The sequence below is a fragment of the Vespula vulgaris genome, chromosome 6 (genome assembly GCF_905475345.1).
Source record: "Vespula vulgaris chromosome 6, iyVesVulg1.1, whole genome shotgun sequence".
Classification (NCBI taxonomy): Eukaryota; Metazoa; Arthropoda; class Insecta; order Hymenoptera; family Vespidae; genus Vespula; species Vespula vulgaris.
The window spans coordinates 278,457-303,207 of NC_066591.1; the positions used below are offsets into that span (position 1 = coordinate 278,457).

Sequence of the window (24,751 nt, forward strand, 5' to 3'; positions counted from 1 at the left end):
CTAATAGAAGTTAGTTAATTAAAAATAGATGTAATGTCGATTGAGCAATACATTTCGAGAGATACCTACTACGTGTATTCATAATATGGGCTCGAATTGGAATGCTCGTGTTTCAGCAAAATTCGCGACTCAACTCGGTCGAGATATATATAGTGGTGGAAAGAGGGATGCTTGGTCGGGGGTCGAAGAGGAGCTTGCGCACGGAAAGCTCAGAGATACGGAAGGGACTAACGCCCAGCTACCCTGTAAATTGTGGCTTCTCGTTCGTGGCTCGTATCAAACGCATCTCCGACCTCTAAATTCGTTTTCACCTTGGTCATTATCTCTGAAAGCTCATTGTTTTCTTCAGAGTCTTTTGATACGTCATCGAAATAACGTTCATTTTCCTTTGCTTCGAGACGAGTTATATTCCTACACTTTCATGTTCTTTTACGTAGGACTTTTTGAAAGGGGGAGAAGAAAGAATCAGTATCGTTGTCGATAGAGCTCGCCTCTCTCTTGCAAGTGCAAAACGAAATGTGAATCCAATGGCGAGAAAACTCGAAATACGTTCGCATTTGAAAGTGTAAAGTCGAAAAAGTTGTATACGAGAAAGTGTATCTAGCAATATTTACACTCCATGGTAACGCTCGATTATTACCTATATGTGTGATTTAATAAAACGTGTGGATGGACTCGTTTTAATAAGAGAAAAATAAATAAAATGCTATATATATATATATATATATATATATATATATATATAACTTTGATACTTTTACATTAGAATTTATTTCTTTCAGGGCGAAATCCGTTATTGTTCGATATTTGTCATTGCAAAAGAGGCAAGGAAAATTTGACTAAGAAACACACTGAAATTGATCAAGAAGATGAAATCATACCTCGTCCTTTTCTTTTATCTCTGTTCATCGACTATAATCGGAGCGTCAACTGCAAACGTAGATTGCAATTATCATCTGACCGCTCCAAAAGGAATCATAGAGACACCAAATTTTCCTAAAGCCTTTCCAGTACCGATAACGTGTCGATGGGTGATCGATGTTTCTGACATAACTTCGACGAATAGTTCGATAGTCGTTTATATGACGCAGCTTTATGTTTACAAAGGTCTCAAATTGACCGAGTACGCGTATTACGAGTCAGAGACGACGAATTATGGCGCGAGTTTGGTGCAAGAAATAACGGAGGGCAATGTTTTCGTGCATCGTTGGTTCAGAACTTTTCGCCCATTTCTCGTCTTAGAATTCGAGCTTGATCGACTCGAAGGAAATCATGTGCGTGTCTTGGACGATCTTCTGGACGTATATGGTTTCAACGTCACATACCAAATGACCGAGGAAGAACCAAATCCAAATGCTTGTTCCGTTAGCGAATGTTCTTTCACTGGAAATTGTCTTTTATCTGCAGATTATACGTACGTTCGCTTAATCATTTTCATTGAAAATTATTTTCAATATTCTTCAAAATAAACTGAAATATTTTAAATGTGTATTTCATTATCGTTGTTTCTTTCATCACAGAACTTTTACATGCGAATGCTTTTCTGGCTTTAATGGAGAAAAATGTGACGAAGGACCGCTCTGTTTTGACGAGCAACAAAACTCTATTTGTCAAAATGGTGGCAACTGCAAGTATGAATAAAAAAGATATATATATATGTATATGTATATAAAAGTGCATATTATGTATATTAAAAAACTTGTACATACGTTATAGACATCTCGGAGCGAAAGCAGTACGCTGCGATTGTCTTTCTGGCTACGTTGGACGAAATTGTGAAATTCAACTTCTGGAAACTATGAATACAGGTAAACTCATATTTTTCTTTAAACATGTTCCCCATGGATAGATACATCTAACTTCAATGATACGATTTATTTGTAGAATGCGGGGGTGAACATTGCATATTACAATGTCCTTATCACGAAGAGGAGCAACGACCGTGTGCTTGCAAAAATGGAACGAAAATATACAACAGTAAGCATCGAAAGATTTAATATTTTTTTCAATAAGATATAATAAAAATATTAAAGTTATCTGTACACACTTTTGTTACATATATTCTCAGATCGATCGAGATACGAATGCAGAATAAAACTATCAAATATTACCTCTCTTCGCACAGGATCGATAGCTCAGCATGGAAGTTTGGAATCTTTTCTTGCAAAACAGGTAAGTTTAAAATTAAACGTACTCTTACGCAATTACTTACGAGTTACTTAATGAATTGCCATATGCAAACTTCGTGATAACCATTATTTTCCTTCCGCGTCTTTTCCGGCAATTCGTATCGGCATAAAAGTTTAAGATATTTTTTTAAATTATTTGTAAGGCCGTGCCTTCCAGGATCGCCAAGAAATATTCGTGTTCCTTTTTTGGCTTCATCCAACAGCCACGGAATTAAAGTTTCGACTAATTCTTCTTCGTAAAGTAGATCCCCGATAAAAATAACGTCGTACGTCTCTTTAAGTGGTTCGTTCAATAAATTTTTCCACGATACTCGAACGTCCACGCCGTTTAATGTAGCATTCATGAGCGTGGCTATACAGGCAACTAAAAAGAAAAAAAAAAAAACAAAGAAAAGTCAGTCGATCTATTCATTCACGCGTATAAAAATTACCTTTATTCGTCTCTGTTCTTAATTTTGAAATATTCTATATAAAAAAAAAATGACGTGATCTACGTTATTACGTAAATAAAATTCAGACTGTAAGAGAGAGAAAAGGTAGTTATTTCGAGTTTGATATGTATAGAGATTCGCAATACCGGGAATGGACCACCTGACTTTCACTGACGCACGGAGACTCCGTCTTCTTGCCTCTCGTTAAATGGGGAAAGCCCAATAATGTGGCGCGCAACAGCTCGATAGCAAGAATCTTTCGAACGTAGACGAAATCTTAAAACGGAAATCTCTCATAGAATTTAGAGAAAATTATTTTTCGTCTCGGAACGAGAAGACGTCCATAAAGAAAGTAAATTCTTATGAAACAGAGTTTCTCTCTCTCTCTCTCTCTCTGTTTCATCCACTCGAATAAAAGAGAACGAGTTGATGAAATTCCGAAGAATCGTGTAACACGGGTTCGGTTGAGAACAACTCGCGTTAGAATTCGTTCCATCTTTTTTTAGAAACGGCTATAAGGAAAAAACGAGACTTTTATCGCTTATAAACAAGATACATACATATAGCCACGTTGATTGCGAATCGTTCCTTGAGGAATTCGTTATTATCTGCGTCTATGCCTGATCGAAGACGTCAGTTTGACAGCAGCACGCTCATTCATGTCAAATGCATGCAATTTGTGTACGTACCTAATACGTATATAAATATAGTAGATATATGGAAAAGATATACGTTACATTGCGTTTAACAGAGAATGTATTTAACACTTTCATTTGCTGACGTCGATCAGATATTTAATAAGTATTTTCATCGAGCCACTCACAGACTCTTCTACCATTGTCTCGAATTGATGCAGAATTTCTTAATAATTGAAATACCCGCTTTCTTCTCTTACACGTAAATGCGTAACGCGTAACGAGATAACGTTTCGCATTAAATGCCTGATACATTACTCAATCGAAAACATTTTAGATCGTTTCGGTCCACTCTGCCAAATGTATTTGAACGTAGACGAGAATTCTTGGATAACGTTTCTCGGTTAATTCTTCACTCCCTCTCTCTCTCTCTTTCTGCCTCTCCTTCTTTTTGCCTCATTACCACGAAGTTTTCACGCGATGCGCGAATAAAGCGGATATGGAAAATATCAAGCGAATTTCTCATATATGTATTTATACATATATTGAAAAGACAACTTTACAAACCTTTATCAATGTCATTTGCCACAACATTATGAATACCAAGGAGTTTCGTTGCTATAGCCGTAGCACCGCAACCACTTCCAAGATCCAAAACGTTAATGTCCTTGGAACGTACGAATATATTTCTTTGTTCTTGGAGTATGAACTTAACCAGGCCCTGTCCACCCGGCCAGTATATAGACCAAAATGGATTCGTCAAAGTTCGTTTTTCCACTCGGTCGAACTCCTTTTTTACTCTATCGAATGGATCGTGATAGAGAGAACATCTCGGCGTTAAAAGAAAAAGTTTTAAGTCAGGTGTCATGTGATCATTAGTGATCTCCGTATACTTTATAACAGTGTCTACGATTTTAGCTCGTTCAGCGATATCTCGATCGACAATTTCCCAGTTCCTATTCCTAACGGTTTCGATTAGAAGACTCGTTGGTAAATTTCTCGACATCGACCGTTTAATCAAAGTACACGAAGTCATTACGCCTCTTCCCATCTTTCGGACCCTGAAAAATTAATTGATTGTAACAAGAATCGTTTAAAAAGAAACGGATAAAATCGTTCGGTTTTGTAATAGAACGGAGTGAAATGAAAATTGGCCTTGTTTTATGCATCGTCACTCCGTCTTGCTTTCGTGCGGTTGATGAGCTCTAGACGCGTTGGGATTCCCGCCAGTTCTAAAAATGCTCCTGCATAACTGAGCTTTGTATATGTACGTGTGCGCGTAAAATTAAAGTGGAACGAAAGCAGCGGTCGTGTGTAAAATCCTCGCGGCTCGTCCTTACGAGTCCGTTAGGAAATAAAAAGTACGTAGTAGACTTTAGATTCGCAGAGATTATCGAAAATTTATCGGAGCTTATCTCGCGTAGAACATACTGCGCCTACCATGGTAACTACCGATAATACTCCACGCGTTGGGAAGGGACTAAAACTGTACGTTTTCAACGCGTATAAGTATCACAACGTATATAGGTCTCATATGTATGCATTGAGAGAGACTAAGCAAGGGAAAAAAAATGACGAAACGAGCAAGTTTTCATCATCTTTCTCGATATTTATCTTTGCACACATATGCTATCCGCGATAGACGTCGATGATAATGGGTGTGTTGTTATCGATTACACGCATACTCGTACAAAATGCTCAACAACGTCAATTTAACTGCGTAGCGTGTTATACGTGTACTTGTGTATCTATGTACAGAATTAATATATTGACTGGAGACGATCGATGATCGTCGTCGAACACGATTCGTGTCTGTCCGTACGACGAAACTTGGCTTCCGGTAGGCAAATTTTGTTCTTCCAACTTTTGAGATCGAGAGAAACGCGGGATATGACGATTACGTGGAAAGGTAAAAAGATTCTCTCTTTTTTTCGAGCAGAAACGAGATTGAAATATGACTCTTGTCGAAGAGTAAATAACACGGGTAATAATAAGTCAAAGAGTTTCCGAGGAAATCCAGATTGGAAATTTTCTCTTTCTCTTTCCTCCGTCGAATCGATTAAGAGGAAAAATGTTTGTTACACGTGTATATTTCATCCGCTCCTCTTTCTGTTGGGATTTATCGATAAACCGTTGCGCCGTCGTGTATGTACAAAGGGGCACGGCTTATCTGGAATATCCGTGGAAACATTACGCGGTTCTCCACTTTAACGAAGGAAAATGAAAGTGGGGAGTAGACGATTTATAAAGACGCGAGACGCGATTACACAACGGTCATTCTTTACGCGAAAAGAAGCACGAGAGGGCGTATACGATTGAACTCGCGTTCGTCGAACAAGTTCTCCTCTCTCTCTCTCTCTCTCTCTCTCTGATGTGTACGCTTGTGCGAGTCGAGTGCGATAGAAAAGCGAAAGATTGCACAACGTTGCGTTTACCACGCGACGAGAGGACATCGAAGTATTTGAAACGTTCGAGCGTGTACGAGTACCAGGAAGGAAAAAAGTAGAATAGGAACGAGTCGACGGCCAAAATTCCAAGCAAGGAAGTGAAGTGTTCAAACAAAGAAGTTACGAATCGTCAAAGGACGGAATCGGCTATGATCGACGTGGAAAAACTTACCGACATGAGCTGTCAAGGACTACAATCTTTTTCGTTGAGCACGACGGCGGAAAGGTAATTATGCAAATTCACGCGGTTCCCGTGATAGCGCGCAAAAAAATTCAAATATCTAAAGGATATATTAGGTCGAATTCTTGTCGGCATTTGTTTCGTTAAATCTCCCAAGTTCGTTTTTCGTTTCTTTCGTGACGGATTAAATGGACGAAATCGGAGAAAAGTTTAAACTGGTATTATCAAGGAAAAAAAAACCGTGTTTCAGCGCAAAGCCAACGTGGAACACGAAGTCTCGAAATTACAAATGTTCGCGCGGAAGCAACATAACCTGTGGCATGCTACCGACTCTACGTGCCCTTGCATCCCGAGAATGCAACGATCAAGGTAGCATCTGTATGGTACCGCTCGACGTCGAGATGGACGCTGCCAGTCATCTTCAAATGATTTTACTCGAGGCTTATTGCCGTGAAATTGGAATAAGAGTATCGAGAGTACCATTACGTACGCTGCAAAACTTACTGGGTCCGGGACATTCGGATCTCTCCTGCGTTCTCATCGACGAACCTTACTTCGTGGATCCACCGGAATGACGAAGAGGAACGATTCAGTTTCTCTCCGGATACGATATTGAGAATTGAACATTGACAATACGTCGAAAAACGCGTAAATGCGTACTTACGTGCGCTTGAATCAGCGCGGGAGGAACAACCATCGAACTACGACGATGTTTTTTGGCATCGATTCGCGCCTTCGGATTGGTCGATCCTTCTACGCAGAAAAAACACATGACCTACATCTTTCCAGCGAATCGCTTCGTCATCTTCTCACGTGACTTCGCTCTATAATGTAACAAAAGTCTATGGATTATCGATATAGCTATATTTTTTCTATCACGTGGTACGATTCATATTGATTTGTACGATCGATTGTTACAAAGAAATAAAGATATAAGAAAGTTGCGATTGGAGTTGACACGGACTATCTCGTATTTCTTAAATTTCCAACTTTCCTTACCTTTCGATACTGCGAACAAATTTCATTCGTTTCATTCATTGCGTTTATTCCTTCGCAGCTAACCAAGTATTTGAAGAATTCAAATATATCTTCCATGGAGGACTTAAAGATCCTAAGCGTGACGTGAGTAGGTATATTAAAGCAAAAGAGTCTTAAGTAACGAAATATAGTGTGTCACGATTGACGTTCGCGATGTTTTCAAATATTTTCAAATCGTTTAAATTTTCTTCGCCAATCGCGTATTAATGCATTTCCCGCCATATTACGTTTGACTGACCAATGGCATAGCGTCGCGTTCGCGCCGCTGGTACGTTCCCAGCGGCAAACCGTAAATTCGCTTCTTAATGCAGGCCAACGTCGGAGATAACTTTTCAATTTTTTGGCAATTCGGACGATGGCGACAAAATTCGAGAATCGCTAAATCGTCTGGTCCAACGACGCCGTCTCAGCGAGATAGCTCTCGAATCTACGCACTTTACATTTCAACAAAAGCCCGCGCTCAGATTGCAGGTATGAAAAGTTTTGAAATGACTAACGAGTAACGAATGACTCGAGGATCGTACGACGATCAATCTCGATTGATTTTCCTAGATTTTGCGTTTGGATCGATCGAACGAGCACGAGGTTCATCTAGGCGATGAAATTAGTCTTCATTGCGTCGCTCAGGGAAGTTACGGTATTCGTTTCATCTGGTACAAAGATAATATGCTGATAAACGTGAGCAAAGCAAACAGGTAATAAGATCGTAAACTAGTCCTTTCGTTCTACCATTTAACGGGTTATTTATCGATTTATTTATTCTCATGTTCATCCAGAGGAATTCGATACGAAGATCTCCCTAACGACGGATTGGATATGCATGCGTCGATATTAAAAATCGATAAGGCGACCATATTGGACGCCGGCCAATATACGTGCCAAGCTATCGATCGGGGTGTACAACAATGTAAAAGTCTTTACGTACAAGTGAAAAATGAACCGGATGTAAAAATTACCCCGATGAGTACTACCGTAGAAAAGGTAAAAATCCCTTCGAGAATCCGATTAAATATTCTCGACTGCCGAATGAATTTTCTACAAATCGGTTTTATCTTTTTCTTACATTCTTTCATTTCATTCGAATGTTTTCTTAGCGATCATCGTTGACGATTAATGTAAAGAATACACACACACATATATATTGCAGGGTAGCAATATACAACTTACGTGCACGACGCCCAATATGCATAGCACAGGTATAGGATTTGGTTGGACGAAGAATCGAGCGTTACTTAAGTTGGAACCAGGGAGTGAAATTTGGGAGGACCTTTATCCAGACGGTAGCATATTAAAGATTACAAACGTACAGGTAAAAATGCCCCTTTGAAGTAATAAAACGCTCCGTTTTCAGCTTTGTATTGACAATGAAATAATTTTAGAAATCGGCAATATACACGTGCAACGTGGCACACCGATCGATGTCCGTGCGAGTAGAATTAACGAATCGAACTTTGGTACCAACGTGCTCCAAAGAAAAATCTTGGGCTCTTCAATGGCCTGACACAGCACCTGGCTCGGAAGCTTTGCTCGAATGTCCACGACGTTTCGTCGGTCCTAAAGTATCGAGACTTTGTTCGATGAAGGATGCGACCACTCCAGAGTGGTTGATGCCAGATTTTTCCAATTGTCTTTACGAGCCACTGCTTCGTCCTTACGACAGAGTTAGTCTACTGATATCAATGATCGAATTCTCTTACATTCGTGACAATTCGTTTTCCTTTAATTTGTCCCTTTCGCTGTTCGTAGTTTCGAAGCTTGACACTGGGCTATCAAAACACAACAGGCTCGGAAACGATCCTTGCTTTTTGGAACGTATTACGATCACGCGAATTGTCGCTCTATCCGAACGAAGCTGATCGTATCTTAAGCATACTCGTTGAAATCGAACGTTACCAACGTACCATCGATCCATCCGATTTGCATCGCTCTGCCGAAGCTCTGACGCGTATCGTGAATCGCATATTGAACGAGAAAAATTCCATTTTAAGTCCGCAAGTAAAAACTTCAACGATTACTCCTACTACTATCACTGTATACCTATGTACCATGTTTAGTTATATGGCGATCTGTCTGTAAAATTCATTTTTTAGAGATTATGGATATTACTGCAAATAGCCGAAAAGAATCTAATGCACTGGTCGAAGAAGTTGAATCAAGGCTGCGTTCATTTGTCTCTGTCGTCAATGGTCGTCGATATTCAACCCTTGCAATCTCAAAACAGTGACAGCATCATGCATTCTCTTCAAATCCCGACAAACGATTACATGTATTTCTCAAACACGTATCTTTTCCAAAAGAAGCGTTTGAAACAACTGTATTGACGCGATTCATCTATCTATTTTTACAGTTATCCCGATTGGTATAACGACAATATTGGTATACGTCTATGGAAGAAAAGATTCAGAGATGGCAAAAGCAATAGTACGTACAAAGGAATCGTAATTGTTTATAAGAACGTTTCTAGCTTCCTTCCAAACGTATACGTCAAAGAGCTTGAGTAAGTATATGTCTAGAACGATGGAACAAAACCTAATCGTTCATTAATCATTACGATCATTAATCATTCAATGAAAATTTCTTTTGAATTTTAGCGACGGTACAGACCTAGAGTATTGGATTAATTCGCATGCGATTACTGTAACCGTGCCTTCCTTCAAATCTGACAAACACAATAAAATTTTGGTCGATCTGCAGATGAAACAATTACGGAATCATTCTGGCTCTTGGAACGTTTCCTGCGGCCTTATGGATTACTCAGGCTCTTGGAATCTTAATGGTTGCACAGCAAACACATTTCCAGGAGATGGTATGACTTATTGTTCGTGTCCTAATACCGGTACCGTCGCTCTTTTCTTAACTGCTAGGGCCGTAAGGGTAATTATCTTTAGAAAGTTGTAAAATATTTCAGGTAGATACTTGGCTCGTTTTCGAGCAAACCGAACCATTGTTTGCACCAAGAATTCCTTTCTTTCAGGTAGTATTAGCAAAGAAGGAACAAACAACTTTTATCGTGACACTTGGCTGTGGAAGTTGTCTGGTTCAATGCTCGCTATCCTTGTTAATTCTTGGCGTATATTGGTGGAAAAATCGGAGTTGGTTAAATTTTTTGAAAGTACAGTGCTGCGGTGCTCTGATCGGCGCAATGGCTCTCTTCATTTATGCTATACGCGGTAACCTCTCTGATGTATGGAAAAACAAATGTATCTTAATGTCCTACGTTTGCCCTTATGTACTTATCTCTGCTTACCTGACCACTTCGCATTATATTTTTTCTATAGAGAAACTACTCTCTCGTTGCAATAGGATTAGAAGCATTTCTTCTCGTTGGCATGTCGACTCCTATATCCGAGGCTCTCATAATATATTCTCAACTTGTTCATATACGATCGAATCAACATTTTCAACCAACAGTCATCGCTGTTATTACAGGTAAACGACACATTTTAAATCTATATATAAAAGGGACTTTCGAACGACAAGTTTTATAGGGGTACCGATTTTGGCCGTAATGGCCACCGAGCTTACTCACAAAAGTACCGGTTGGAGACACGAATCTTGGTGGCTGATTTATGGAAGTGGAGTATATAATATATTTGTAACATGTGCGACAGTGATGTTTTTCGTATTTATGATACTCTATATGGGGGTCCTTCATAAAGCTCACGCGCTCATTGAGGAAAATGTTATGAAGAAAGAAACAATAGAGTCCAGGTAAGAACCCTGATGGACGTTTTCCATAAAAGTGAAAGTTCGAATAAAATTCTAGGTACAAAGCTTTTTCTTTTATCACAATGGGAAAGAGGAAAAGAAAGGAAAAATAAACACCATCCTTTTCTTTTTTTTCTTATAGAACGCGATTATTGCATCGTGCCGCCGTTATTATATGCGGCATTATTGCCACGGAAGCGTCTTCAATTTTCTACATTAATTCAACCTCGATAATTTATCATTACGTCTTCGCATCGCTATCTTCCGTTCTAGTAAGTATCTAAATTTTAGACATCGTATTACACTTGTAGAAACTTCAAATTATGGCATCAATATAAAGACAATGAAATACGATACTTAATTTATATGCAGGGTTTCATCATAATAATAGCATACGTTGTTAGCAACGAGATCAATTTACTTAGACCAGTATTGCGGAAACTTAAATGGAGATTGGAAACGAGCAACGAACGAATTTCAGAGCCGATTAAAGGTATAAAATGCTTTACGTCGATATATCTGATGAATGAATGAGTGAGTGAACGAACGAGTGAAAGAATAAATATATGAACGAATGACAGACACGTCGTTTTATGCTTAGTATGTTCAAAAATCGAGGCAGAAATGCAAAACGATGCCATACCACCACCTCCATCGTCCATCTTGGCCGAACCCTACATAGAAACTCGAGGAATAGCAGCTGGTAGCATAGACATGCGAGAATTTACTACCGAGACTTCTTCTTATTCGAAATCTTCGACTTCCGTTGCTGGCAGGTACTTGCCTGAGATTCGAATCGATCGACCGGACGACATCAATCTCGAAAACTATAATACTAGCCCGCGAAAGTATCAGGAAGCATTCGATACCGCTTTTGCTAAGCGAACTTCTCAATGTCTCGCCGAGTCTTACGGTGTTACAGATCGTAACGCTTTTCGAGATTTTGCTATTCATCAAAACGTTCCGTCGGAGTGCTCGGGCAAACTTCTTTGCAGCGCTGACATAGAATCGCGTTTAAGTGCAATGCCAGACGTAACGTTGGCGGTGAAAACAGATGTAGAACATATGACGGGCGTCGAATTGAAAGCGAGAGAACACGTAAACGTTATTCCCGATATTGCTAATACAACCGAACGTAAACAGCCCGATGGCGAGGAAAAAATGCCTGAAATTCGAATCACAAGTTGCGAGACTACCACTTCCGGTATGCTGGATCGTATCTCGCACGATCTCGATTATCTTTTAAATCGCACGCACACCAAAGAAGAAGTATAGACTTTCCAGGATTTTGTTTAAATAAACATTCCCGTAAATTTTCTTATCATCTCGCGTTATGATAGCGCGCTATTACTTCCGACTCATTAGAGGTTCATTATATATTTGAAATCGAGCACGTTCATTTTTCTAAAATTCTTGTGCCGATTGTTGTGACGATACTTTGGACGATGAACCGATAATGCTTGCCGCTTTAAATTTAATTTTTTCTAGCGTTTTTATGCGTAGTAATTAGACTAAGTACACATTTGATTTCTACAGAAGCACAAGTCGTAGAGAAACTCCATACGACGTTGTTGCACAATGTATAATGATTTTATTTCTGAAAGTAAAGACGTCGTGAAATTTGTATTATAAAAATAAAAAGGAAAAAAAGCGCGCTTAAGGTCATACTCGAGATCAGAGTAGCCTTTCATCGTGATACTCCATCCATACACCAGTTTTCTATAAGTAACGCGATAATTCTCTTTAACTGTAAAGATCTAAGAATAAATCTTTATAGCACAATTGTTCGCTCAAAGTGATTACAAATCGCCCATCCATGATAATGTTTGATGAAATATATACGTACATTACTTTAGTCAGACATATTTTAAAAAAAGATAAACAGAAACAGAAACAGTAAAAAGTAAAAGTACTATGTAAATGTAAGTTAATATAGTTCGTAAAACAACGCTTCGGAATTACAGTATTTATTTCACCATTGTCATCGTACAGTCCGGTCATAATATCCACGCTTCAGTCATCGTACTTTTTTCATTTTTTATAATTCGAATTACAAAGCTATACATTGATTTTAATTTCGATAATCTACTTACATATTTAAAGTCAAAATTTATGTTGTTGGTAAGATTACCACTAATGGTTAGTCATTTGCAAAGTGAGATGTGTCACTGAAATCGATTTTAATGAGGTATGAAATTGCAGCAATATGTTTTTGCCAAGCACATATTTGTGTTACAAATGCAAAAGACATAACAAGGTCGGTGTTAGTTTGTTAGCACTCAAATATACCTATATGACTAGTTTTCTGTTTCAACAGATTTTCTTAAAAATATAAATTATTTACAAGGATTTCAGCTAATTTTATCGAGATTTAATAACGATGATTTAATCACATCAATAATACCCAAGTATAACAGGGCCGTGGCATCCTTTTGTTTCTTATGAAAATCAAATTAGGCATACCCACTCGACAAAATTGAATACAATAAAAAGGAACACGCACGCGCGCACGCTAAACGTCACACGCCACATCATACCATACCATACCATACCACATCATACCGCATCATATCATATCATATCATATCATATCATATCATATATCATATCATATCATATCATCTCGTCTTCACTAAATCTTCATAAAAAATTAAATTCGATATTGGAAAATTGCAAAAATTACAAAAACGTTGTGTGTTGCATCATTTAAAAGAGCAATTATTATATCGTGATACAAATCATTGGCGCGATACTATTTATCGATCCGGAATGTGTAGATAAAGTAATTTTTTTTTTTTTTATGTTAAATGCTATTAGCTTTTTATTAGCACCATATTGAGCATTATTCATTCTTGAACAGTTAAAAAATTTTTAATATAAACGCATATAAGTAAATAGTGCTGATTCATAATGAGCTGTTTTGTCTTACTATACAAGATATTTGATGGCACAACGCTTATTCGTACATGTATGATACAATAAAGCATTATTCGTGTACATTTATAATGTAATGGCCATTTCCTTTATATTTATATCACAAAATTTCATTTTACACTCGTTAATTTAAAATTTTCAAATAAAAATAATATAATAATCCCAACTGTATATCTGTCCATATCGTTCGTAACGAAGATCGTTGCTACTTTATTAAGCATTCCCATGGTTGTGCATAAAGTAGTAACACTTAGATCGAGCTTCTATTGCAACGAATACGAGAAAGGCATGTTTCAAAAAACGTATTTTCGTGATTTCCTCGATAAAAAAACATCCCTTTAAAAGCAAAATATGCTTGCAGTGACCTTATTTCCGATGATTAAAAACAAGGCTTAAAACTTTTAAAAATGTTAAAAGTTTGGATTGTTAGTACTTGACTGTCATGAAATGCTTTGCACAAGCGTACTATTCGTTCATACTAGAATTGCGATTAGCTTAGTGATGTAGCCACGGCGCCTCTTCTCCTATACTTTCAATCTCTTCTTCTCTTTACTTAAATATAAAAATACATAGCCAGTCTATACATAGAGCGTGCAAAGTGGCACAGTGAACTGATTTACCAGACGTCCTGGATGGTTAACTACCACTTTCGGTAATCGTTGGTGGTTCTACTTCATCGTGACTTTTATTCGTTTTATTACTTGACACAGAGAGACCTGAGATTTTTGGCAGCAAATTAATTGCATTATCACTGTTGGATGTCGCAGCATTGCACACAGAGTTATCAAAGTGCTGTAAACAGGAAAATTCTGGACCAGGCAGCAACAAAGTAGTCTGTGTAGGAAGATTGGTTAACGACACCATCCCTGGCATCATCATTTGCTTATTGAAACAACTTCTCAATGCTTCTTCAATTAAATTGGCTATTTTATCGCGATCATTCTGAAACATTGTTAATTCCTTTCAAATCGATTCAGTCTTCGTTTTATCTAATTTCATTGCTCCTTGTTTGTAGTTTTTCTAAAAACGCGCGTACACGCACGCGCGCACGCACAAGCATATTATATCAAAACTTGGCAAATACATACTTCGTTAATAAATCCAAAGTGTACAAGTTCCTGTGCAAGGATCAATGAAGTATCTGATTGAGTCACAGGGCACGTCAGCTGCCTATTCATTTTATCATCCATTCGTAACAATATTGTCATCTGAAAGGTATACAAAAATATTTTCTAAAATAGCATCCTTTTAACGTACGTGTAAGTAAAACAAGACGCACTCTTTGTTTTCTTTTCTTTTTCTTGTTTACATTACTTACAAGTAATTCACAACTTTCTTCTCTAGGTTTAACATTACACATCATATTAACTACCCTTCGTGATTCCACATCTACTGGTTCCGGTGTTACAGATTTAACAGATTCTGTTACCTCTGGAGATATAGCTCTAGGTCGAGCAGGTGGAGGCAATTTTGCCATAAATGCGGTTAAGGGATATATTCCGTATCTGACAATATAAATAACGTTAGAAAAAAAGTAGAAAACGTATTACAAAAAATTTATAGAAACTCGATGATCAAAGTCTTACTTTACATCTTCAACAAATTTTTCTAACTTTTCTGTAACAGGTATGTCACTTAAGCGAATTTGTTGTACCGATCGACCTTGGTATTTTATTTCTGCGACTACCGTATCTGGACCATACAGCCTTTGCAAAACTTCATCCGTTATCGTTTCGGAAATGTTTGCTGTAAAAAAAAAAAGAAAAAAAAAGAAAAAAAAAGAAAAAAAAACAGAAGATTATTACTAAAAAAAACTTTTCACGTCTAATGCTTAATTTTTGTCAGTGTTAGAAAAAACGGACTTGAAGGATACAACGCATCCAACATGTACGTTTACCTATACGATCAAGTAAAGAAGGGTACTGTTAAGCTTACTGGCCGAGTTGACCAAGGCATGTGCCGCAAGAAGCTTTAGAGAATGTACTTCAAACAAAACCGGATGGAATAGTAGTTCTCTAGCACTTGGCCTACACAGAGGATCCACTTCGAGACACTTGCGTATAAAATCTTTCTGTTGACTATCATCTAAAGATTCGATTGTTTTCCTGATGTTTTCGTCAGTAACAATTGTTCCGCTATCGCCATTCCCTTGAATTTCAAGTGCCGCCATTTCTAATGCGCACATTCCGAAAGAGTAAATATCAATAGCGGGTGTCACAGAATCTAGAAAAAAGATTAAATACCTCGTGATACGCAGAAAATACAATAAACTTTTTTATTACTAATATATAAATATTTTCATTTCTTACTAAAATATTTTAAAACAACTCACTTCCATATTCAGGAGCAACAAAATGCATATTCTTCATATTAGCTCTACAAGTCTTGACATGATGATGAATTGCATCAGGTGCCACTGAAATAATACAAACATTATTCTCAACTTTAAAATATCTATAAAATAAAATACGAAAATAGAGGAATGATACGATAATGTTGAAATTTTCAATGAGTAATGATTTGAAAATATGATAAGGCAGCTTTTAAACAGAACCTGCAATTACATTTACAATGACATAATTACCTTGCTTTCTCTACAGGATATTGAAAAAATGATACACTTGCCTATTCTATTCTGTTTGCTTGCTGCCCATTCAATAAAAAAACACTTGAGAAATTACCTTTAGAAAAATTGTGTATATAATAAAAAATTGCCCTAAGAGTAACTTGAGCCCTCATATAATTGATAGTATTTCACATGTATATACGTAAGGGTGCTTCTACAAGGGAGGAGCAATTTTTCAATATTTCAGAAGCTTGAAAGAGCATGAAAACTTTTTACAATGAATAACATGTTATATGTTTTCACAGTACATTTTAAACTGTTTATATACTCAAAGAGCCACTTTCATTGAACAAGATCAAATTGAAGTGGAAAAGTTAAAATTCTTAGAGTAGTCTTAAAGGGATTATAAAATTAAGAAATGTAAAAACACGACAAGAGAGAGAGTATATATGTTGTATAATCACAAAACACATGGGAGTAAATAGGAATTTTGTCCTCTTCTGCTATATGTGCTTAATAACTGAAAGAATGAAGAAAATAGTGCAATAAGGTGGCATTAAGATAATAAATTAAACATTGCACATTTAGTGAAACTACTTATAATAATAATATAGAAATAATGAAGTTTACCTCTCCATGCCTACATTACTTAGCTGGCAATAGTCGTTGATAATCTGGCAAATCTTTTATCTTCAAATTGTCCACCACGATAATATACACTGATCGAAGAACGTTGATGTCGACGCATATATCCTCTGGGTGAATGGAAGTACAATTGTACCTCCCCTCTCTCGAAGGCTTTGCTGTGTTTTTTTCATTATCTAGATTAGCCTATTTGCTACAATTAAAAATGAGGACTCAAGTTACTCCTAATATGAAAAGAAGTTTAAACACAATCTTTCTAATGGACTCATCTTACTACAATGATATACAATTATCAAAAAATTACAGATTACCAAACCATTCATATCCGTTTTGTGACTACTCGGATCTAAACACGGTAACAACAAAAGTATTTGAGAGTATGTACACTGTATGTATTGTATATAACAATACTATTTTCTAACCAAGTTCAATCCCATATAGCCACAATTAATATTCAAATTTTAATATTATAAATAAGATCTTCCTTTTCTATACCCTAATCGTTACAACAATACATGATATTTATGTACAACATAATTATAATATACAAATGTGTTTCAGTCATCTCTTCTCAAAATATTGTATAGCAAATATTGTTTAACAAAAAAGTTATTTTTCATTTTACTTCTCAATCTGCATATTTGATCGTCATTATTACCTTCTTTTTTCTATATGCATACTAAATTATGCACATAGCTTTGCTAATATAAGATAACTATACATACACATATATATATATATATATATATATATATATATATATATATATATAAAGAAAAATTACTAATCAGAAAATCACCATCAGTTATTGCATAAAAACATTAAAACAAAAATGTTAAAATTGCAGTGATGGTAAAATAAATACACATTCTCGCATAAGTTTATATATAACATACACAAATAAAATTTATAAAAATAAAATTTCAATTACTGCTTCATTGCATTGATGAGATAATTATAAATTTAATCCATGATAAATGCTGTAAATTTACGTGTTATATAAATAGGGAAGGGAAGTTAATTCCTCTGGTATTGTGTTTCAATATTGAAGCACCATTCCTCTGTTACGCACATAAGTACTACGTGTATATGATGTACTTATGAAATATTAAAATAGATACAAATGACTTGATGCTTAATATAGAAATGCATCACACCAATCTTTGCTTCAGAACATTATTAATATAAATATAAAATATATTAAGATATATCTAAATATATTTTGTAATACCTGCATTAGAATCATTTTATATTTCTCTATAGTACCTACCTGAGCCAATTTTTACAAGTCCATTATGTTGAATAAATATAGTATCGCATGTAAGATTCCCATGAATAATAGGAGGAGAACAGGAATGCAGATAACTAAAACATTTTATATGGTAAATATATTAATATATATGTGCGTGTATATCTGTGTATAATTATATATTGAAATTTTTTTATGTAATTTTACCTTAATGCAGAAAGTATTTGCGTACACCACCGTTTCCATGCTTGGAGAGGCAATTTTTTTACATTACGTTTGGTTCGTTTTAGGAACTGTTTCAAGGATCCGGATGACATATATTCTGTTATAAATATAACCTGTAAAATGAATAAAAATGATTTGAAGCTTGTAAAATAATATTGTATACACATGCATAGAGGTATAAATTTTATAACGTACTCGTGGTTTGTCATTGTGGGTATCCGTCCAGTACCTATGAAATTTGACAATATTAGGATGCTCCAATTGTGTGAGATTCTCAAAAACAAGTTGTATCTTTTCTTCTTGTGCTTTAAAGTTTTTCCTTTCTGAAAATTGTACCTCATTCCATACAACTTCTACACCTTCCTCTGTATCCATTGCTAAATAAGCACAGTCAATTCCTGGAACATCTTGTTGCTCTACCTGCACAGACAAAATCAAATTTTATAAAAACAATAGAGAAGAAAAATGTAGAGATACCTAGTCATCTAATGTTTCTGTTGAAGCAAAAAATTCTTCAGGACAAAGTTGCATAGTCTGAAAGGAAAAATATATTTTTATGTCATTGTATCCTTCAAGTTCCCTTCATACTATGTAATTTTGTTTTTACAAGCTTTTGTTAACTTTTATAAAAAAAGAAGTAAAATAGTTTAAGTACAAATATTATATAACTTATCTCATATATCTATACTACCCTACTCATCTTGTTACTTATAAATAAAAAAAAAAAAAAAATAAAAAAAAACAGCAAGTTTAATTGACAAAATATTTTTTTTCCTTTTCTCTCTCTCTTTTTTTTTTTTGGAGATCAAATACACACAAAAAATTAATAAAGCATATTAATGCAAAAATTAAAATAAATTATATTACCATGGCAGATAGATATCATGTTCTTTATCAGAGACTAAAATTAGAGATGTGCTATAACACATTATTGTAATCATCCATTTAAAGCTCAGTTAAAGTAGTATTACTGCTGAGACAATTTCATGACAATGTGCCATTATATAGATATGACTTTGTCAAGGCCACAGAGAGTTCAGAAAAAAATAAAAGATTTACATGACTTATGCAAATAATATAGAGAAAAGAAAAACATCAACATTAAATTATTTATCTTGATAATATTTATTTACCTCCATTTCAGTTGTTTCGTTTTCACTACCTCTGGTTGTACCAAAGCTAGTTCCTTCGGCTGATGTTGGTTTAGAACCTACATATACCTAAAATAAAAACTTATATTTATTTACTTGATATAAATTCTTTTATTTCAAACAAATATATATTTGTTCATAGAAGTAATAAGAATAAGATTATTGTTGATTCTTGAACTGAATTTTCTATCCTCTTTTTCATCAATAACAATTTTGATATTCATACTTATTTTAAGTTAAATATTTAAGAACAAGAGATCAAAATAATTAAACATCAAATAATTGAACAGAATCTGCTAGCCAGACTTTATAAATGTATTTTTAGCAAAAAACATGAAATAGAACTGTTGGTAAAAGATATATACATATGTGTGCCAAAATTTTGAATCAGATTCTATCTAAATTTAAGATACTGTACAAACAAAATCCTAAGGACATTTTGGGAAATCATCTATTATTAAACAGTATGTATATAAATATATGATATGCAAATACTGTTCTGTAACAAGAAACTCATTTCTTTCAATGAAATTAGTTTTATTAATGCTTTACAATAATAATTTTATTATCTGTCTCTTATCTTGATATATATTTAAAAATCTAAGAAATATAAGATATTGTTTGATAAATGACAGAATGATATCATTGGAAAGTAGCTATTATATAGCAGTAAATAATACAGAAATCTACAATAATATAAATGTAGGGTACAAAACAAAAGGGAGATAATCTTTATAAGTTTTCTTATTTATCTTTGTACCAATAGATATATTAAAGATAAATTATATTTTATATTAGATAAATTTAAATATGTACCATGAATACCCTACTGTTAACAAAACAGTAGCACAGAGAGACATCATATTGCATCATGTGTTTGCCTATTCCTTTACCTCGTTAGGATTTATCAAAACCACAGCATTATTCTTTCCTTGTAAATGCACAATGACTCGGGCAAATGAAAAAAGTAACAAGAAAGACGTGTAGCATGCGGCATCCTAAAGAAGTGCACGTAATTCCTCTATCAAGAGTATCGATGAGAAATATAATTACAAACATACCTCCTCCCGGCGTTTGAGCCACCGCCCACAGGGGCTCTCTTCCAGGATCTCGCTTTCATCCTCGGAGTCCTCACCACTTTCTCGCGGTGACTTATGATCTGGGTCCGTGCTGGAGCGACTCCCGGGCATCACACACGCAATTAGTAAAAGGAGTAGGACCGAACACAGCGCAACACGGCCAAACTCATTGGTAGTTTGAGGAATCTTCAGTCTTAAAGATTTGTAGGCCTAGTCGAGGTCGTCGTCGTCTTCGTCGTCTTCGTCGTCGTCGTCGTCGTCGTCGTCGTCGTCGTCGTCGTCGCCGTCGGCTTCGTCGTATCCGTCGTCGTCGTCGCCGTCGTTGTCGTCGTCGTAGTCGTCGTTGTTGTCGTCGTTTCCGTCGTCCTCGCCGCCGTCGGCTTTGCCGTCTCCGTCGTTTTCGTCCTTAGTCTTGTCTTCGTCTTCGTCTTCGTCTTCGTCGTCGTCGTCGTCTTTAACTGTCTCGTCGTCGTCGCCGTCACCGTCTTTGTAACCGTTGGTAGGTATTAACGATAAAAATATTAAGAAAAATAAGAGTCAGAGGAAATAGGCGCGCACGCACAGAAGTGGCACTCGTTGTGACACATGCAGGAACAGCCAGTCGTCTAAGAAGTCGAGCTCCGATATTTCTGATCTTACGCTGTTCCCTCAGCGGATTTATGCTTTTCAGTTTCCCTCAGTTCTTCAACGGTCCGCTGTACATCGCGCCAGTTGCTCACGAATCTCACTGTCAAAATAAAACCTCTGTTATGAACGAAATAACTGCGACGTGACACACACTTGAGTACTCATTTTCGTTCTGTCTTCGGTCACGTTCGCCCAGTATGGCGATCGCCGTATCGTGCGCCGCACCCCTTTCACGGCGACACCAACGCCATCTGTCGAGAATGATAATTTCTAAGTTTCCATTTTAGACCGGGAAAATTGTGCGTAATTTATAACGTTTACAAAATTTCTTTTACATGTAATATGTATATTAATTTTTTTTTTATAATATATACATATGAATTATACAATTTCAAATAGTTCCGAAAGGAAGAAAAATATTACAAATGTTTTATGATACGAATTGACATATTTAATATGCCTTATTAACGAAAAAAAATGTAGGTTTTGAGTATCACACAGATATTATTTTACGATGTTATACTAAATATAAATGAATATAAAAATATTGGATAATGCGATATCTCTATTGTATTTCAGTATTCGTGTTTCTATGTGTTAAAACTGCACGAAGTAACATATAATCTTTAAACACGTACGAAACTATGATTAAGCCTAAGTCATAGTCCAATTTATCCAATAAAAACATAATGGATTTATGACGTTTCTTCTCTGTGTTGTAAACGGTACCATATTATAGAAACGATATCGTGCCGTATAGAAATATGGTTGATTCGAAACAGTTGGATGGCCAATAATTGTCAATACCGTCCACCACCGAACGGAAATTCTACAGGGGATACAATAAATTAAGATATCCCTCAAAATCTATAATATCATGGAGCATAGTAAAAGCACGTAATGTTTTTACTATGATTTCTTGTAGAAATCGTATATAAGACGGAAACGAAAGAGGAGGAGGAGTTAACCGTACTATCAGTAACGTCAAAGATGTCGGGTGCTATCGAGAGACATAACCAAAAAGTAAGACGAAGAAACGTCATCGATACAGTGAATCTTTCTCAAGATCATAAAAATGACTCAAATTTCGTGGCCGAACGTATCCCACTCGTGTTATTATCAGACTCGACTGAAGCTTGGTACGATGGTATTATACCAAGAATACCTGATATAGCGGATTTGACACCGTCCGGTAAACAGAATGGAGTGCTCGGTCAAGATAGTGATTCCTTCGTGGATAATTCTTGTGTTGGTGTAGAAGGATCGATGAACCAAGAGCGTATGAAAATAAGTGTTATACGAGATACTATCACGAAGCTGGATTTATCATTGGGAGACTTTAAACTACTTGGATCCAGTAACGAAGGATTTGTCACTGGTACTCGTTGTTAATAATCGTCTATTATTGTCCACAAGGAACCCTTATTCCGCTATCAAGAGAAAGCATATCCTTAACACGTTTACATTTGATTTTTTTAATTTGTTATTTCCAAGTTTGTAATGTAGTAAGTAATAAAAGAAAAAAAATGCATTTAGTCAATGTGTTAAGGTATTAAGTCATATAATGAAATAATTGTTATTTGAAATATTTGGATTTTAGAAATAATATTTGAATTTTTAAAATATTGGTTCCTTCTTGACAATAATCATATATCTTATAATCAAGTTGCGAAATTATAAAGATGATCTGTAGATGGTATACGAAGGGTACTTTGGCCAAAGATACTAAGATTGTCCATGGATGAAATTGTACCTGTAGAAGGACTAGAAACAATATATACTAAAATTCCTAATGAAGTTTATCAACAAATATTAAAAGATGTAGCACGAAGTGGAAGTCATATTTCTCCAACTGCGACGGAAGAAGAGACCGAACATTTCCAGGACCAATTAACGCAGATTATTTGTTGGGTTCTTCACAGGCATCCTGAATTAAAGTTAGTATTGTTGTTTGGAAGATATAAAAAAACAACAAGATGTGATCATATATGACTGTGTGACATCCATTTTCTAATTAAATATTAATGAAAGTATAATAAAATAAAATAATGCATACTTAGTTACTACCAGGGCTATAATGATGTAGCTGCAACTATTTTACTTGTTATGGGTCTACAAGAAGGTTTATATGTACTTGAAAGTATTTCTATGGAGTTTCTTGAAAGATTTATGGAAAAAACAATGGAGAAAGTTAATCAGGAACTCTTCTACATCTTTGCACTGTTAGAACGTGTTCATCCTACTCTTCTTGAACATCTAGAAAAGTTAGTTACTTCAATGTTCAAATATACAAGAAATTTATTGCCTACATATTCTTAAATGAACAGATTGATCTTGTAAACTCATATCTGGTTAAATTACTAGGATATATATCCATTAAATATAAATTTATTTTGAAAAATAGGCAATAAGGTTATTGTATAGTTTTAACAGAGTTTATATCTTGTATATTAAATAAAATATGTTGATTGATTTCAGTGTAGAATTGTTTCCTCATTTTGCACTAGCTGAATATACGACATGGTATGCGCACAAATATGCAGAAAACAGGAAATTATTGCATAGATTATACGATTATTTTCTTAGCAGTCCACCTTTAATGCCACTTTATCTTAGTTCTGTAATTGTAGCACATCGGGCTACAGAAATATTTAATACCACGCCTGATATGGGACATACTCACAAAGTTTTATGTACAGTGAGTATGACACTTGTAAATTAAAATATAAATGATATTTTGTAGAAAGAATAATGTATAGTAACATAATAATGTTAACTTATTGTTGACATAATAGTAATAATGATTATATGATTCTAGCTACCTGATGATTTGCCTTTTGAAACACTTCTTATTGATGCAAAGAATTTGTATCATCAGTATCCCCCAGAATCAATCAATAAGGATGTAAAAGATTACGATTGTAAGAGACGTTGCAAGGAGCAAGAATGGAAAGCAAAAGCAGAAGCAAGTCGCCAGGAAAGAGAAAGACAACGTCGACTTAAAATTGTTAAAGCAGCTCCAAGAATACCTTATCGCATTAGAAGTTACAAAACTATAACTGTTGTAACAATTTTAGCTCTTGGACTGTACGCATTTCTGAAATCTACATCAAGTCTTAACTGACATTAAATGTATTTTCCCCATCCGAAATTAAAATTTATATATGGTTTATAAATGAAAATTACTGATTCTGTAGTAAATGATAATTGGTGTGAATATTGGTAAAGCTTGAGCAAAATTACCCTATAAAAAGAAAAACAAAAAACGATTAAAATTGTAAGCATTCCTAAGCTGCCTTTATGCTGTGTTCTTTGAAGGCGCTGACCAGAACTTTCTATGCACACGTTATAAAAGTCATTCGTAAGTAAGTAGGTGCCTTTAGAAGATAGTAAACAATTCTTTTAAAAATACGACAAATTGTTAAGAAATAATGAACATACGACTGTGCAATAAAACGTATTGTATAATGTAAAGTGTGTGATATAATGTATAAATGAGACGGGTTTGTGTACGTATATGTGCGTACTTGCGTGTATTTATTCACTATGTAGATTGTATGCTTGACACTGTATGAGAAATTGTATATATAAATACATATATACACACACACATCTAAGATATAAAAGAAAATACTATATATGGAAT

The 24,751-nt window shown here is 35.5% G+C and overlaps 5 protein-coding genes across 9 annotated transcripts; 3 read left to right on the forward strand and 2 right to left on the reverse strand.

Annotated features, from left to right (window-relative positions):
- The first annotated feature begins 869 nt into the window (after positions 1–869).
- LOC127064569 (uncharacterized) lies at positions 870–12,411 on the forward strand. Of its 2 annotated transcripts, XM_050995779.1 has the most exons (21): positions 870–1,414; positions 1,521–1,631; positions 1,717–1,808; positions 1,885–1,977; positions 2,069–2,172; positions 6,941–7,005; positions 7,233–7,392; positions 7,474–7,616; positions 7,698–7,902; positions 8,069–8,230; positions 8,301–8,582; positions 8,668–8,916; positions 9,012–9,187; positions 9,269–9,418; positions 9,513–9,795; positions 9,896–10,105; positions 10,200–10,350; positions 10,410–10,632; positions 10,772–10,901; positions 11,002–11,122; positions 11,231–12,411. In XM_050995779.1, the coding sequence occupies exons 1-21, from the start codon at positions 870–872 to the stop codon at positions 11,902–11,904; spliced, it is 4,329 nt and encodes a 1,442-aa protein (XP_050851736.1). In that variant the 3' UTR covers positions 11,905–12,411. The 2 variants fall into 2 exon arrangements, with proteins under 2 accessions (XP_050851736.1, XP_050851737.1); XM_050995780.1 differs by lacking the exons at positions 870–1,414; positions 1,521–1,631 and having other exon boundaries at positions 1,754–1,808; positions 6,941–7,013.
- Positions 1,467–6,528, reverse strand: LOC127064595 (electron transfer flavoprotein beta subunit lysine methyltransferase-like). Of its 3 annotated transcripts, none has more exons than XR_007781742.1 (5): positions 6,388–6,528; positions 3,823–4,316; positions 2,213–2,553; positions 1,710–1,796; positions 1,467–1,625 (listed from the first exon to the last, which is right to left on the reverse strand). XR_007781742.1 is itself a non-coding variant. In XM_050995862.1 (3 exons), exons 1-3 carry the CDS (start codon positions 6,399–6,401, stop codon positions 2,216–2,218), a joined length of 846 nt encoding a protein of 281 aa, XP_050851819.1. In that variant the 5' UTR covers positions 6,402–6,528; the 3' UTR covers positions 1,971–2,215. The 3 variants fall into 3 exon arrangements, 1 of the variants encoding a protein (XP_050851819.1); XR_007781743.1 differs by having other exon boundaries at positions 1,710–1,947; XM_050995862.1 differs by lacking the exons at positions 1,467–1,625; positions 1,710–1,796 and having other exon boundaries at positions 1,971–2,553.
- On the forward strand, positions 5,785–6,846 carry LOC127064600 (uncharacterized). Its single transcript, XM_050995871.1, has 2 exons — positions 5,785–5,928; positions 6,134–6,846. The coding sequence occupies exons 1-2, from the start codon at positions 5,852–5,854 to the stop codon at positions 6,456–6,458; spliced, it is 402 nt and encodes a 133-aa protein (XP_050851828.1). The 5' UTR covers positions 5,785–5,851; the 3' UTR covers positions 6,459–6,846.
- Positions 12,412–12,580: 169 nt separating the features above from the next.
- Positions 12,581–21,310, reverse strand: LOC127064576 (nuclear receptor-binding protein homolog). Of its 2 annotated transcripts, XM_050995808.1 has the most exons (12): positions 20,461–21,310; positions 20,216–20,397; positions 19,382–19,468; positions 18,444–18,668; positions 18,231–18,361; positions 18,045–18,139; positions 15,896–15,979; positions 15,499–15,786; positions 15,150–15,309; positions 14,882–15,068; positions 14,652–14,771; positions 12,581–14,505 (listed from the first exon to the last, which is right to left on the reverse strand). In XM_050995808.1, exons 2-12 carry the CDS (start codon positions 20,270–20,272, stop codon positions 14,200–14,202), a joined length of 1,740 nt encoding a protein of 579 aa, XP_050851765.1. In that variant the 5' UTR covers positions 20,273–20,397; positions 20,461–21,310; the 3' UTR covers positions 12,581–14,199. The 2 variants fall into 2 exon arrangements, with proteins under 2 accessions (XP_050851765.1, XP_050851764.1); XM_050995807.1 differs by lacking the exon at positions 20,216–20,397 and having other exon boundaries at positions 20,461–21,309.
- Positions 21,311–21,754: 444 nt separating this feature from the next.
- On the forward strand, positions 21,755–24,601 carry LOC127064583 (TBC1 domain family member 20). The gene is made up of 5 exons (XM_050995838.1): positions 21,755–22,483; positions 22,799–23,042; positions 23,166–23,369; positions 23,584–23,803; positions 23,924–24,601. Exons 1-5 carry the CDS (start codon positions 22,096–22,098, stop codon positions 24,227–24,229), a joined length of 1,362 nt encoding a protein of 453 aa, XP_050851795.1. The 5' UTR covers positions 21,755–22,095; the 3' UTR covers positions 24,230–24,601.
- The last annotated feature ends 150 nt before the right edge of the window (positions 24,602–24,751 follow it).